General features: G+C 46.1%; 1 protein-coding gene across 1 annotated transcript in view; it reads right to left on the bottom strand.

The window, feature by feature from the left end:
* Positions 1-8,595: 8,595 nt before the first annotated feature.
* LOC119165674 (uncharacterized) overlaps positions 8,596-15,456 on the bottom strand; it is a 77,288-nt gene continuing 70,427 nt past the window's right edge. The window contains exon 6 of the mRNA XM_075872370.1: positions 8,596-8,854. Within this exon, the coding sequence (XP_075728485.1) occupies positions 8,621-8,854 (234 nt within the window). The 3' untranslated portion in view covers positions 8,596-8,620. The remainder of the gene's footprint in view (positions 8,855-15,456) is intronic.

The following is a 15,456-nucleotide window of genomic DNA, read 5'->3' as shown; positions in this document are numbered from 1 at the left end:
CATTTCGAGATCCAGCTTGTTGCTGGCACAAGCTACACCGCTCACATGGAGTATAGAAGAGCCTGTCTCCCAACAAACTTCCTGGCCTGCTGGATGGCGCAGGTTTGGTCTTCTAAACTTCAACTGAGCAGCATTGTACGCCATCACTCTCGGAGAGGTTCTGCGGAGTCTGTTTGCGTCTTGCGACCGCTCCAAATAAAGCGGCGTAGGGAGGCCACTTCTACTTTACTGGATTTACATATAGGCTTTGGGTAAATTGCTGGAAGCGTTTTGTGTAGCTGAGTAGATCTGGGAAAAGAATAAGTTTGTAATTTGCACCAGTCTGTCGCCGTTTTTGATTTAATTTTGCGTGAGGGGGAGGACGGAGGGAAAATTCGCCTCAAGTTACGATGATACTTGGTGTGTTCTGCATAGCTGTACATTCTGTATATTAATATCCGATCAATTTCCGCAGCACTCTCCCGATGAGGGTACTCCTTGGGCTGGGTAGTAGGTTAAATTTTTCGACAGCGCATGGAGTGTTTCGTTTGAGTTGTATAGGTGATGGTGTTCGTCTGTGCCGGGAACCATATTAGATGTATATCGCCCCGCCGCGGTGGTCTAGTGGCTAAGGTACTCGGCTGCTGACCCGCAGGTCGCGGGTTCAAATCCCGGCTGCGGCGGCTGCATTTCCGATGGAGGCGGAAATGTCGAGGCCCGTGTGCTCAGATTTGGGTGCACGTTAAAGAACCCCAGGTGGTCAAAATTTCCGGAGCCCTCCACTACGGCGTCTTTCATAATCATATGGTGGTTTTGGGACGTTAAACCCCACAAATCAATCAATCATATTAGATGTATACGTTCCTCCGAACTAATGAGTTTCTTGCTTTTCGCTAGAATATATAGGACATTTAGTGATATGCGTCCTCACGTAAAATTCCTAATCGTAGCCTGTGAGTCACTCAGAATTAAGCTAGATTTGTGGAAGTGAGCGCAATGGCAATGGCCACCTCTTAAGCTTCCTCAATTTGTGTCGTAAAGACAGTGCAAGCGTTAACGCAGTGTGCAATAATGTCTACAGCCACTGCAACGTCCGCTCCCTTCTTGGAGTGCAGGCTCCCTTCTACAGACTTTACTCTAGTGTCATGTGTCTTGAGCAGTGCTTTAGCTCTGTGGTTTCTGAGTTCTGCATTCGAGGTGTGGTTCACGTTAAGTGTGAAGCATTTGTTAGCGAACTTCGGCGACATTTAGCGTATCTATCTATCTATCTATCTATCTATCTATCTATCTATCTATCTACTATCTATCTATCTATCTATCTATCTATCTATCTATCTATCTGTCTGTCTGTCTGGCTGTCTGTCTGTCTGTCTGTCTATCTGTCTGTCTGTCTGTCTGTCTGTTTGTCTGTCTGTCTCTCTGTCTAGCCACCCGTGACATTTAGCTCTACTGGCCGTCTCTATAATGGTATCAAAACCAAAATTAGTATGATATAACATGACTGTATGGCGAGCCTATATAACTAGTCCTAACAAGAAAACCTAGATCTGTAAGTCACGAATGGCATGAAATACATGTTAAGGTCTTGTCTTTGGCGTTGTTTTCATTCCTATGACATATTGCAAAGTGAGTATGGTATTACATGACTGCACAGCGAACATGATTGACATAACCTAACGTAAAAATCAGGACATGCATATCATGATTATCTTTTTATGACTAGTCCTGACTACACACTACGTTTCGGTGCGCTCATGATCGTTTCGCCAGCTTCACGTATCCCAAATTCGGTATTACGAGACGTGAGTGGATGACAAAGATCGATGACTGGCGCCAACATGATAGTCATTAGATGCTTGTCATGTGAGAAAATGACTACATGCCACGCTCTTGATACGCTCATGGCCATTTGACTAGCTTCACGTATACAAAATTTGGTGATTCATGGTAACAATATATAAAAAATGCATATGACTGGGCAAACATTTTAACCATGACACGCATATCACAAAAAAGCATGACTACATGTTACGCTAATTGCACACTCGCAGCCGTTTTGCTAGCTCTACTTATACCAAATTTGATATCATGTGATGGACAACAAAGAGAAATGACGCGTCAAAAAATAACAGTAACGATATGTATGTCATGTAAACATGACTACATCCTAAGCTCATAGCGTGCTCGCGGCCGTTTCGCTAGCTCCACATATACAAAATTCGGTATTCGGTACGTGACGTGACTGAACGAAGGTAAATGACATGTCCAAACATGATAATCTAGACATGCGTGTCATGCGGAACATGATTAGGTGCTACGCTCATAACGTGCTTGTGGCCATATCGCTAGATCCACATATATGAAATTTCCCATCACGTTACATGAATACACGACGAATTCAAATGACACGCCTAAAAGGGATAATCTCAATATGCGTCTCATTTGAAACATAATTATATGCTGCGCTCATAGCGTGCTCGTGGCGGTTTCACTAGCTCCACATATACTAAGTTTGGTATTACGTGACGTGAACACACGGCGAAGGTAACTGACGCATTCAATCATGACAACCACAGCATGGAATTCATGCACGGCATAATTTACGTCCACCTCATAACGTTGTATCATTTTAAAGTGACGTATCAACCTTGCTTATTCGTGCTTCGCATGTCATCGATTCCCGCAGTACGTGGGATGTGCCAGTTGTTTCTAGGCAGCAGGTTTATCACATTTTTGGAGCGGATGTAGGTAGGAATTTCACAATGGTCGCCGTGCTGAACGTGGTATGTGATACTGAATTTCGCTAATTTGCTAATTACAAAGGTCTGTGTTAGGCGCATGAGGCTGCCCTCGCCCATAACTCGGTATCTGTTTCCAACCCTGTGCACTAACGTCATAGTGTTTGCGACCTTGGTTTGTATCTTGTGGACGGTTTTTTTATTGGACTAAATAATCAATACAAGGGCTCGTGTAAGCGTCAAAAAAATAAAGCCACGTTGCTCCCCAGGCGTTTTTAGTCATAGTGAGACCCGGCGTCCTGTCCGTTTGGGCACTCGTACCTATGAACGTGTGTGCACTGGGCTCGGTGATTAAAGTTCAGTTCTCGTTTTGTAAGCTATGCCCTAGATATGAGTATAGGTTTACTATCATCCGTTCTGGCGACTACTTGAATAGAATTTCGGTGGCCTACTTCTAACCGCGGTTTTATAGAGAAGGAGCTTTGATTTTTCTGATGAACATCATGAGATCCGGCTTTCAAGGTGTCTCTCCAACGTGGCTAAGGCTTCTTGAAGCCTCTGCCCCTTGTAGCCGTCACTAGCACTGGCTATTCAGATGGTAATATTATCTTCATAGATGGAGTGGTGAAGTCCTGGAATGTTATCAAACTCCTTCGGTAGACCTATCATTAGCAAACTAAAAAGCATTGGCGAAATCACGGAGCCCTGTGGCATTCAGGTGCTGCCGAACTCGTAGAGGTCTGTTTTAAGGTCATTTATGGTGACCATCGTGTTGCTGATGAACCGGTAGTTTTTGACATAGTTCTACGCTATCTCTCCCTTGTATAGACTACACAATCGAGCTATAATCGCCCTATGTGCTGGGTTATGAAAGGCGTTTTTGAGATCCAGTCCAAGAATAGCCTGAGTGGATATGCATTTATGTTCGAGTACTTGGTGCTTACGTGTCAAAATGGCATGCTGAATAGGCAAGTGCCATTTAATGTCCAGCATTATGTCTGAGTAGTTACCTCCGTCTTCTAGGTAGTCGTTTACAGAGAAAGGTGTGCTTCATTATGTTTCCCACGCACATGGGCGAGATTGGCCTGAAGTTTATTTCATTGGTTGGTTTTCCTGGTTTACAAATTTGGATTACCGCGGCGTCTTTTCATGACGCGAGAATTTCGCCGCTATTCCAGAGCTCAATTATAAGCTCGGTTAGGAATTTTGTGGAGTCCTCGTCTAGGTTTAGGAGCATGCGGTTTGTAACACTATCCGGCCCCTGTGCCAATTTCGAATTTGTGCAATACCACATATATCTTCGCCATGATGAGTTTGTAGTCTAGTGTTGTGGTCTAGGCGTCTCCCGAGTAATTTTGGTGTCACACAGGTGAGGCCTGTGCAACGTATAAAGCCTTTAGATCCTTGATTAACAGCTCCTTGCTTCTCTTGGGATTGTGCGTTATTTCTGAATGATGTGCCTTTTTAAATTTTGGCTTTTGACGGGTCTAAAGGTAACCGAAGTTGCTTCCACGTTTGAGAAGCTCCGAGCTGCCTGCCCATGTCTCCACACATCTTTCAATTGTTGCTCGTTTAGTTGCCTGCAATAGGCCTCGATGTCCCTGTTTGCGAGATCATTGCGAGATCTCTTTTTGTAACCCTCTTTGGAATCTCTGCTTTCTCCATGTCGCTTAAAGTAATTCTTTCGTCTGCCATAGGTGCACAAGCTTACTGTCTAGCCTGTCAATAGGAAGGTCCGTCTGCACTTTCTGCGTGGCTTGCCGGGCGTTCCTTAGTACATTTTCATACCAGCTATATACAACCAATGTGGGTGAGAAAGACGACTTTGGTCTTATCCCTCTGAATGTGTCTCAGTCAACAAGTTTTTTCGTTCGAGTGAATGATCGAGTTTCGCTGTTCGCGTTCGGTATCAAGAGAACTCTGTGGTTCCTACCCAGGTCGTCAAAAAAGTTATGCCGCGTCGCTCCCAAGGCGTTTTTAGTCGTAGTGAGGCGTCATGTCCCTTTGGGCACTCGTACATATGCACAAGTGTGCACCGGGCTCAGTGATTAACGTTCAGTTCTCGTTTTGTAAGCTATGCCTAGATATTTGCCCCGGGGGGTGTGAAGCCGTAGGTAGCTCAAGCTTCGTGTGGAACATTGTGGTCTCCACCCACCAAACGTGGAGCGTATCCTGCACCCGCAACCGCTTTGTTGAAGAGATTATTTTTGTCACTGATTTGAGGAGTTGCTACAATATCTTTGGTATAGAAATACTTGTCACCCTTGAACTTAGAGGAATGAATACTGTCATTATGTGATTGTGTTCTGCACCGAGGTCATGCATTTTCACCGCTAGTTCTCTGCTAACTAGTGTCGGGAAATTTCTTTCAATGTCGCCCCATCCGGTGCCTATGAATTGGTGACCTGCCAGTTTGGCAAGGCCATGCGTTTTATGGAGCAAAAGGACGTCCGGTTTACTGCTGTGCCTAATATATTGTTGGAGAACGTAAGTTTTGGTCCCGTGTCCCCTACACTTCCATTGGCAGATTTTTAATACTTCAAGTCGCGTGTGACGGAGGGATAAAACAAGTTTATCGCAGAATAGCAATCGGTGTGGCAGCGGTTGGAGTTTTGAGGAGTGTTGGGGCTGTGGCTGCAAAATGGCTTCTGCAGGTACGATAGGCGGTGTTGTCATTGTGCTATTTTTACATCGTTCCATTGTTTCGATTACGGTAACGGGTGCTATAATATCACTGGACGCATTCATCGTGGCCTCGACTAACGATTGAATCCTGGCTATTATTTCATCTACCTTTCTCTCGATAGTATATAACCTTTGCTGTTCGGCGAGATCCTGCCTGGAGACTTGCGATTCCATGGTCTTTTAACTTTTGGTCTTCCGTTTTAGCGTGAGGTGGGGTCGTTACCTCCATGCGATCCCCACCTATTGAAGTTTCGCTATTTGTTACAGTGGTAGGAGTAGACTGTTTGAGTTTCCTGGTTCTAAACTCTCGCGAAAGTTTTTCAATTTTGGCATTCAACTGTGCTATAAGGTCTCTTAATTGGGTATTTTCTGCTTTTAGCTTACCGAGTTTCTTGTTAGTTTGTTGAACTGCCTTCCCCGTCTCAGGTGGTCGCGACGTGCATACTTTGTCTGCCCAGGTCACCATGTATGGTAAATCCTATGGCTGTGATTCAGACCTAAACCGCGACTTGGCAAGGGTGGAGCTTCTAGAGGGGAAACCCGTCCCTCATCGTCCTCTTGATCTCGACTTCATGCGGATTTTTTTTTCTTTCTAGAGGACTCGGCTGTCTCAGGTTTTCTTGTACCTCTGTCCACTGTATTTTCTTGACGACAAAAGGCTGATTATACTTGGCTTTGCAGTTTGTCGGCGGTGGCGTGATCCTTGCCGCGCATCCGGCTTTTGAGTTTGCACGTGTGGTCTCTGTGTGGATTGAAGACACTGCACCCAGGGCACAGTCTATTCGTCGGATACGGCGCACATCGCTCCTGCGGCCGATCTTGTTACACTGTGTGAATGAAGCACACAGCGTGTGACGACCCCTGCGTAGCACACGGTAATGGGAACCCTGTTTCCGCTCAAGAGCACTTCAACAATCGTGGTGTTTCCCAGCCTCTTTGCAGTGAAGACCATGGGGTTTCTAGCCGTAATTAACAAGATATGATATAATATTTCCTGGTGTTTCCTTCAGATAAATCCCTCCGATAATTTCCTCAGATGTATCCTCAGGCGCTGTCTCGTACGCAGCCACTTCGTGTTTATTGCCTCTGGTGTTGATCTGCTCGATTTATCTGTACTGGTCAGCCCGATCAGCTTAAGGAATGCTCACCACTAAAATGTCCTGAATCTTGTTGGGACAGGTGACGTCGTACTCTCTGTCCTCGAACGATGTGCCAGCTGCTTCGTAGATGCAACTGCTGATTTCTGTTGGGCTTAGCTTAGCTACCCATAGTCTTCTTCTGGGTGTAATCACCTCCTTACAGTCACCACCAGGTAGCCTAAGCATCCTGCTTTTCTTCTCGATTCGGCCGAGCAGTATATTATGGGTTTTGGTTTGCGTGTTGCCCGTAATCAACGGATCAGCGTTGGTGCCATCACCTTTGTAATCGCCACTGCAATCCTTGTCTTCACCTTGACTGCGTCGCCTTTTGACCGTGTGTCATCTCTTTTGATCTGCCGATTCATCATGTATTTCTTAATTTCTTTCTTTAAAATCCCTATTGTTTGTCTTGATGTCATCGCAAGATGCTCCGACTGCCAGCAAGACCAGCTGCTTAGCGTCTAGTGCCACCTTGTGCATTGGGAAGCACGTTCGCGCCTCTTCGTGTTGCACCACGAGCAAGAAAGTGGCCATAAAGTTGTGAAAGAAAGGTCGAATCATCTTAATTTTGGTATGCACTGATTTCTGGTATAGAGGTGGTTTTGTTGAGGCCTAATTTGTGTGGTTGCGCGGTGATTATCGCTGCCGAAGCATACGTAGACGCAGGAGCCCACTTGAAGTGCGTCCGTACCGTAAGGCTACCACAGGGTATCTCTAATTCAGGGTGTCCATTCGTATTGGTCCACTGCTGCATTTGTATACCGCAACTTTTTGATGCGGCAGGGTTGAAGAACTTATTTTGCAGAAATTCCTGCGTTGGAATTTGCGTCGTTGGTGTTGTGAGCGAAAAATAATCTTATGCGTTACCGCCAGATTGAGATCAATGCAAACAAAAGAATAGAAAAAATTTCCCGATCAGAATGGGCCCCGACCAGGGTTGTTTGAGTCGCAGTGGTGATCGAAACTGGCATATGCATGGCAAGCGGATGTTCTGCCACACGGCCACACGTCTGCAGTGATCTAGCTTGAATATTTTACGACCACGCGCGTACTGCATACATGCTTCACCATGCTACAAAAATATTGCAGTGATAATGCGTAGTACAAGCGCTCATTGCCAGGGCGTGTCATAACGTGAGATTATCATAAAGCTTAATGATTTTAAGCCGCTAAACTACTACAATAGGCACTCACGCTGCTGCACATATACCCTTAACGTCACGTACATGGGCGCATAGCTTGAAAGAAGTGTTTCATGCTCTGATTGAAGTACGCACTAAGTACAACATATTGCGATAGCGTTGAACTCTTAAAGGCGAAGCTTAAGGGTTCCCCAATTTTCGCAATTAATTACAAAGTTATCTTGCCACAATGCCCCATTATGGCAGCGTAAATGTATCGGTATCCTATCTCAAGCTTCAACACGTGTATTTCAATTTCTGTATTATGGAGCTTTTTTCCGAGTTCCTTGGCCCATCCTCTGCAGTGTTACCAGCACAGCAGCGCAGGGGCAGAGGAATTCTGTTTGCGGCAAGCAGCGGACTTCACATTGCACACCGAGAAATAAACGCGCCATGCAGAACGCGATTCAAAGACAAAAATATTTGATGCGTTTTTTAAAGCTGCATTGGACAAAAATGGTGCAAGAGGCATGAAACATTCAGTGCTCTATTGAAGAAGGTATTTTTATTTTGTATTTCATCCGTGAAGGTTCAGGAATCTTCAGCGCAATTGAATGATATTATTGACATAATTATTGCTGAATGCAGTAAGCAAGCGATTCGACAACGGCCTCGCATTTACGTGATGCTAAACGCGCCGCTATATATTTCGGAGCATTTTCCCGGGTACCTCGGCACATCGCTTGCAGTGTGACCAGCACAGCATCGCCGGGGCAGATGAAAATTGTTTGCTGCAGGCAACGAACTGCACTCTGCACACCAAGAAATAAATGCGCCATGCAGAACGCTAGTCAAAGACAAAAATATTGAGTGCGTTTTTTAGTTGCATTGGACAAAGATGATGCAAGAAGTATGAAACAATCAGTACTCAGTTGAAAAAGGTTTTTTATTTTTTAGTTCATACTCTAAAGTTTGAGAATCTGCAGGTCAACAAAAACTTATTATCGGGCAAAGTATAGCCGAATTTAGCCAGCAACTTATTCGACAACTTCTTCGTATGTCGCGTGAGGGGATACGTGCCGTCAAGAGGTAAGAAACCCAGTTCCGTACATGTTCCCAAGGAGTCGAAATCCACAACGTAGGCAGCCAGAACAAAATTTAAGTCAAAGTTAGACTGCTTTGCAACACATGCCTGAAACAGAAAGAAAAATCATGTCAGGTGTCACAATAATGGTGAAAAGACCTTGAAAAGAAAAACATTCAAAAAGGAACAAAGAAAACATTGACATGTTCGAAGATTGCGTTGAGCTCTATTCCGAAGCCTAAACTTGTTTGCAATGTAGCGGAAAGCGTAACAACGTAGTGTAGAGAGTGTGTGTTGAAATTCTTTACCGGTGAATTGCAATTCACGTTGGTACTCACGGTATCCTATTGCAGCAAGACAGAAGCCGCGCGTAAATACTCACAAGAAAGTATTTAGAAGCTACATGACCCTAAAATATACACTTTGTTCATGTGTCCCTCTTTGCTCTTCTGCATGATGCTGTGCTAAAAGTGCTCGTGTTGTTCGGCTGCGAAGCTGCTTACATGTAGATCATATAGTCCCAGTGTGAATAAATGCAGAAAGTAAAGACGGCGCACCAGTCTGAGCGCTGGACTAGCTGCGCTTGTTTTTCAACTCAGATGATGGCTCAGGCAAATGTGCTTGCATCCACGTTGTGTGAGGGTGCTGCTACAATAGCACAAAGAGAAATTCGTGGCACCACAGACAACGAGAAACCCATGTAGCCTATTGGGTTCGTGCTGGAGAAAAATCTCGAAGAAGGAGGCCGGCGCCCACAGCAGAAACGCGAGTGACAGCATAAGCGGAACCCTGAGAAGGTGAACAGTCGCCCTGAAGACTCACTTAAGCTAGCGGGCCGCAGTGACGCAGTTTTCGCCCGCATGGTACGGGAAAACAGGTAAATGTGGGAGGTGGTTTGGTGTGGTCAGGTGCTCCGGCACTGGTGCGTACGACTCAGAGAAGCCCTCTGCTAGGTTGGGGAAGCCTTGAGCATTGCATCTCGAAGGAAGCTCAAGCCAAGGAACCGCAGGGGGGTAAGCGAGACAAGGCCTCGTGCAAAGCTCCAGATCATGAGATGAGAACCGCTGAGCGCTACGGAGGCTTCGGTAGACGTAGCAGTTGGGGCGACGGCAACCTCCTCTACCTCAATGTAGCAGGTTATGTGGACAGTGATGGCTATGACACTTGGCTTCGCGGGTAGTCGCAAGGAGGGCAACGTGGCGGTGATGCCACGTGCACTGCCGGGCGTGGTGCAACCAACCGCGTCGACAAAAATGACGGATGGGTGGTAATATTTCTTACGAATTAAGGCCACAAGCATTGACGTTGGCAGTATGCTAGCCCGGTAGCCTGTACCTGGGTAGCGGATATATTTAAACAACTGCCAGAGGGGCGTGCGGTAATGAAAATTTGTTCGGTCAATAACAGAGGTATTATTGTGGTCGATGGAAGAACAATCGACGAACGAAAAAGGTGTTGTCATGAGAGCTGCTATCAGGTTCAACCAAACCGCGCCTTTGTATACCCCTAGGTGGAAGAGGCGTTTCGTTGACGTGTTGGAGGATATCCTAGGGGCAGTCTTGTATGACCGACGGGTATGAGCTCGTCAATCATGTCTCGTTCAGATTTGACATAAGCGTAGGCAAGCTGGAGGTAAGACTTCAATTGACTAAAGCGTCGATTCGGCTGAGGAGATCGCGATCACGCATATCCGCGCACCACGCTCCAACGCAAGCTAGCAAGCTAGTCCGCTCAACCCAAACCGAAAGCTCGTCGATAGTGTACGTTCCAATAATTGCAGTGGTAGACCAACCCCAACGCCCCGCCGCGGTGGTCTAGTGGCTAAGGTACTCGGCTGCTGACCCGCAGGGCGCGGGTTCGAATCCCGGCTGCGGCGGCTGCATTTCCGATGGAGGCGGAAATGTTGTAGGCCCGTGTGCTCAGATTTGGGCGCACGTTAAAGAACCCCAGGTGGTCTAAATTTCCGGAGCCCTCCACTACGGCGTCTCTCATAATCATATAGTGGTTTTGGGACGTTAAACCCCACATATCAATCAAGACCAACCCCAACTCGTGGAGATGCGAGACGACGGGAACGGGTTTGAGCTGAATAAGACCACAAAAGTGGGGTGAGGTTTCTTGTGGCGGGCCCTTTGGCCGATGAAGAGAACGACTGATTAGGCCACCGAGCCGAAGACACTGGCCGCCTTCACGTGGGCTACGCTGTGAGGTATGCTCAATGGTGCTTTGCTACCTCACGTGACCCCAAAAAAAGTTATCCGCAAACAAAGCTTCTTTTAGGCTAGAGATGTTTTCTACCATTTCGGCAAACCAGTGGAGAATGAGTTTCAAAACAAAGAAATTAACAATACTGCACCTTAGAGTGTATCACCACAGCCGAGAGAGTATGATGAAGGATTGCCAACAATGAGCTCGGCGGTATCTTCTGTAAGGATGAAGAGACCATATTTTAAGAGTTGAGACCGGGAATAAGGCCCGTAAGTTAAGTGAGAACAGCCGAATGAGAGACCTGAAGAAAGGGCTTATGAGATTGTGACTCTGGAGAGCCTTCGCGTCTGAGAAAGTGAATGAGTTGTGGCTGTCTTGCATTGTGAGGCTAGGGCAGAAACCGAGCACAGTATAAGGAAGGAGGCTTATGGTGTTCATGTGAGTTTGCAAGCGACAAGAACGACGTGTTGCTTAAGCGTTACGGTGGTGACGAAGTGGCGAAGCACTGTCTACTTCTGTTGTGGTGAATTTGGTAGCAGGTGAAGTCACATGCAGGTAAGCGTAGCTTTGGTCACAGCGGCGCGGCTTAATGCCACGTGGTGGTGCTTCCGGTCGTGGAAGCGTGCTGTGTGCTACGAATCATTCCATAATTCTTTGGTAGACACTTCCAGTCTCTCCGCAGGGTACTTCAATGCACTGGCCAGCCAGGAGATGCACTGCGGTGAAGCGGTGGGCTTCGACGTCACACTCTAGCTAGGCTTGAGTAGGCTTACCTCAACGCTTGGCGGTGTCAAGAATACTGAAGTCTTTCCTTTGCCACCACCTAAATTGTTAAGCATGAAATTGGTGCCAAAATAGCTTTGAATATTCACTATAGCTCTGCCCACTCCTGAGAAAATAGTCGGGGTAGGGCCTCCAGAATCAGCATGAAAGCTAAAGGTTTCCGTTGTCAAGGTGAGGTGCAGCGACAGTAAGAAACACCCCCTACTGCCCCATCGGGGTCAATAGAAGCGCCGAAGTCCATCCTTGAAAGTTGCCAGTGGAACAAAGAGTGCTAGCCCAGGCCTTGTGCGTTGCGCTTCCTGCGAATGAATGTGTGTACAGTGGGTATTTCTTTGGAAAATATCGTGTTGGAGGGGCATTGCTTGACTTTCACTGCGGGGATATTTGAACGCTGGTAGAACATGGCATCATTTTTCGAAGAACAAGAACAGCGAACTGAAGGCTCGTTTTGCCTATTCTCTATAGTGAGTTTGTGTGGCAGCGTTCAGTGCAAATTTGCCTGGCTGTTTTAATACCTCGTCTCTTTTACAAGGCCTTCAATATACAACATAGTAAGCATCGTATGCTGGACCATATTTCATATACTAACTTTTGTAGAGCTCGGTCCACGCAAGTGCAGTATGTGGTGTTTGCCGAGATAGCTGTGCGATACTCCCTTGCGAAAATATTTGTGAAGACCAAAAGTATTTCCTAGGAAAAAAAGAGGTTAGTCTACCTGGTTCAGGGTTAGAACAAGACCGATGCGTTGAATCGGATAACAGAAAACCTTCATGATTATTGGAGTCCATTTTATGTATCTTCACTTTTGACCCCTTTGTACACTTATTGTTTTAACGGTAAGTCTGAATTTGCTACCTTTAATATTTCCTCAGAAGAAGAGCCGAAAAAGCACTTCGCAAAATTTTTGGTGCGCACGTGTTGGTTCTCCAGGTGAATGCACCAGTTGAGCGACCGCACGTGGGCAGGAGAAACAACTTCACACCTACAATGCGGAATCTGAGGACTTGCGTAGTGTGCTGCTTGCGTGTGTGTGAAATTTCATACTAATTGCGCAATAATAATAATGCCTAATTGTCGATACCTTCTGCCCATGTACGTATGACGCAACCTGTGTGCTCGCAATAGTGGAAATGACGTGAATATAACTACCCAGAACGCAAATTTCATGAAGTCAATATACCGTGTTCCAACATCCACATATGAAGTTGATAATAACTTCGAGCATTCAATAGTATACGAAAGAGTAAAGTAGGAAAAAATTAAGAGCATTTGTACATTGTTCTTTACGTTGATGCGGCCACGGCGCAACGTTCTTTGCACACCTCATCCAAGTATACCGCCACTAATACTACAGACTCCTCACATCTGTGTCTAGTACACGAAAACATACATTCGAAAAGGGGTTACACCGATTGAAACACTTACACAATTATGGCAATGAAGTGTAGATACTAATGTGCATTTTCATTAAATTTGTGTGTAATCTTCCACGCAGAAGTCTTTCTGATGCAGTCTAAGCGAGATTGTGCTGCCACATATAAACTCAAAAGCACGCATATTGAATACACTCAACACAATATGATATTCGCTTTCATTAGTTTTATCATGCAATTGAGTCGAGCCCTGTGCAAAACAAGGCAATGTAATATGGTAAATATTATTGCGCTTGACGTGAACCCATATGTGCCTGATGCAAGATTATTGCAAACTGTCGTTAATCTTTTTATGATTATGACGACACATTTGTTCACGCTAAAGTATTAGGTGCTATGACGTATATTATTTATATAACAAAAATGAGCTCGTTTTTTCAGACACTTGCACAAGTATGATGACAAGGTGTGGATATTATTGTACATTTTGATCATTTTCATGTGCTATCTTTTATGCAGAAGTCTTTTTAATGCAGTCTCAGCGATATTTTGCTTACACATATCAATTTATTGAAATGAAAATAAGTTCATATTTTTAAAACTTGAAAACCCACGTATTCCATACAGTCGACAAGGGATATTCGCTTTCATTTGTGTTTTATTGCGCAACAGAAGCAACCGCAGGACCATGGAGGGCAGACACGCATGTCGTGTCAGCTCCACAGGGCTTGAGCGATTCACAGCGTGATTTTAATTATTGAAGTACGCCTATTTACAGAGATGAAATAGAAGTTTCATGAAACCCCGTGATACCGCTTCCAAGAAGGTGGCTGGTTAATTTTCGGCAAATTGATCACTTAGGTGTAACACCGCCGAACGCACGACGCCGTTGCCTTCTGCTGATGTGCATGATGCACTTGGCCTAGCCCACCGACGATGGCGACTTGAGCCCCTCTAAGGCGACGTCTTCTCGGATTATTGCCACAGGATGGCTACGATGAGCGTGGACGACAAGGATAACACGCAACAAGAGTATGAGAATAAAGCAGGTTGCGCGTTGTAAACGCAAGAGGAGGATCCAACAAATAAGCAACAATGCATGAAGCCAAGGACCAACAAATGCAGTTCTCAAGCGAGAACGTGGTCAGTATTTGGTGGAGGAAAGGGCAGAGAGCAAGAGAAATTGAGGGTACGAGCAGGATGCCCGTCTGCCAAAAGAAGAGTACAAGATAATTGTGCACCCACGTGACAGCCTCAAGGTCACTGACTACGGGATCAATCATCTAGATTGCTGCATCGCCAACGCCGCCGAAGTACTCATGAAAGAATCGGAAGAAGACGCAGTGTGTGCCAGCTATAAACAGAGCATTCTAGTGATCAGCAGGCCATCGAAAGAGCACGCCGAAAAATACAGAAACATCGCTCAACTGAAGACTGTAGACAAGGAATTCAAAGCCAACGCATACGAGTCAGCTCCGGAAGATCTAAGCGGTGATCCGAGGAGTAACGCTGGACGTGTCTTCAAGAGAGGCTGCTGAAATCCTAGTAACACCGAAAAATCCGACAGTCCTCATGGCCAAAAGGATGGGAAGCACGACGAAGGTCATCGTCCTTTTTGACGGGCGTCGCGTTTTATGTTATATGATATACGGAAGAGCACTGGCCAAGTGCTCACTATACCGCAAGAAAATAGACGTGTGCTACCAATGTGCACGCCTTGGTCACGGAGATAACATCTGCGCGAGCCCGAATAGCAGATTATGCAGAAAATGCGGGTCTGAAAACTCACCGCAACACCACGAGCTCGAAGTGAAGTGCCAGCTGTGCGGCAAAGACAACCCGACAGTGCATCACTATTGCAAAGCCCACTATTGCAATGCAAGATACCATACCTGGTGAAACGATGCTGTTGGGAACGAGCCCAACGAGAGGAAGAAGAAGCGATGCGCTATGAGACGGAAGCGAAAGCACTGCGCAGGCAAGTAGGGGGCGACTCGAGTCAACGTTCGGAAAATCGTACGCGGGACTCATCTGGACCGGAAGCCTTCGCCAAGCTTCAAGCACAAAACAAAAGCCGCTCTACGTCCTCTACCATCACATTTAAGTCGAGATCCAGATTGAGGTCCAGATCGAGGTCCAGACCCAAGACCAGCAATATCGCGTCTCCCCCAGCACAGGCTGTAGGAGGATCCCAAAGCTCAAAAGGACCGAGTGGCATACGTGGCACCGCGGTATCCTTCCAGGTGAGCTTGGCTGGAGGTGGTTGGACGCGAAGGAGGAGGGCCTGATACTTCTGACCGATTTATCGATTCCTACGAATACAGGTACTAGCATTTGCGTGGATAC

The sequence above is a fragment of the Rhipicephalus microplus genome, chromosome 8 (genome assembly GCF_043290135.1).
Source record: "Rhipicephalus microplus isolate Deutch F79 chromosome 8, USDA_Rmic, whole genome shotgun sequence".
Taxonomy (NCBI): domain Eukaryota; kingdom Metazoa; phylum Arthropoda; class Arachnida; order Ixodida; family Ixodidae; genus Rhipicephalus; species Rhipicephalus microplus.
The sequence above is the reverse complement of the archived record's forward strand: the minus strand, read 5'-3'. Positions and strand labels throughout refer to the sequence as shown.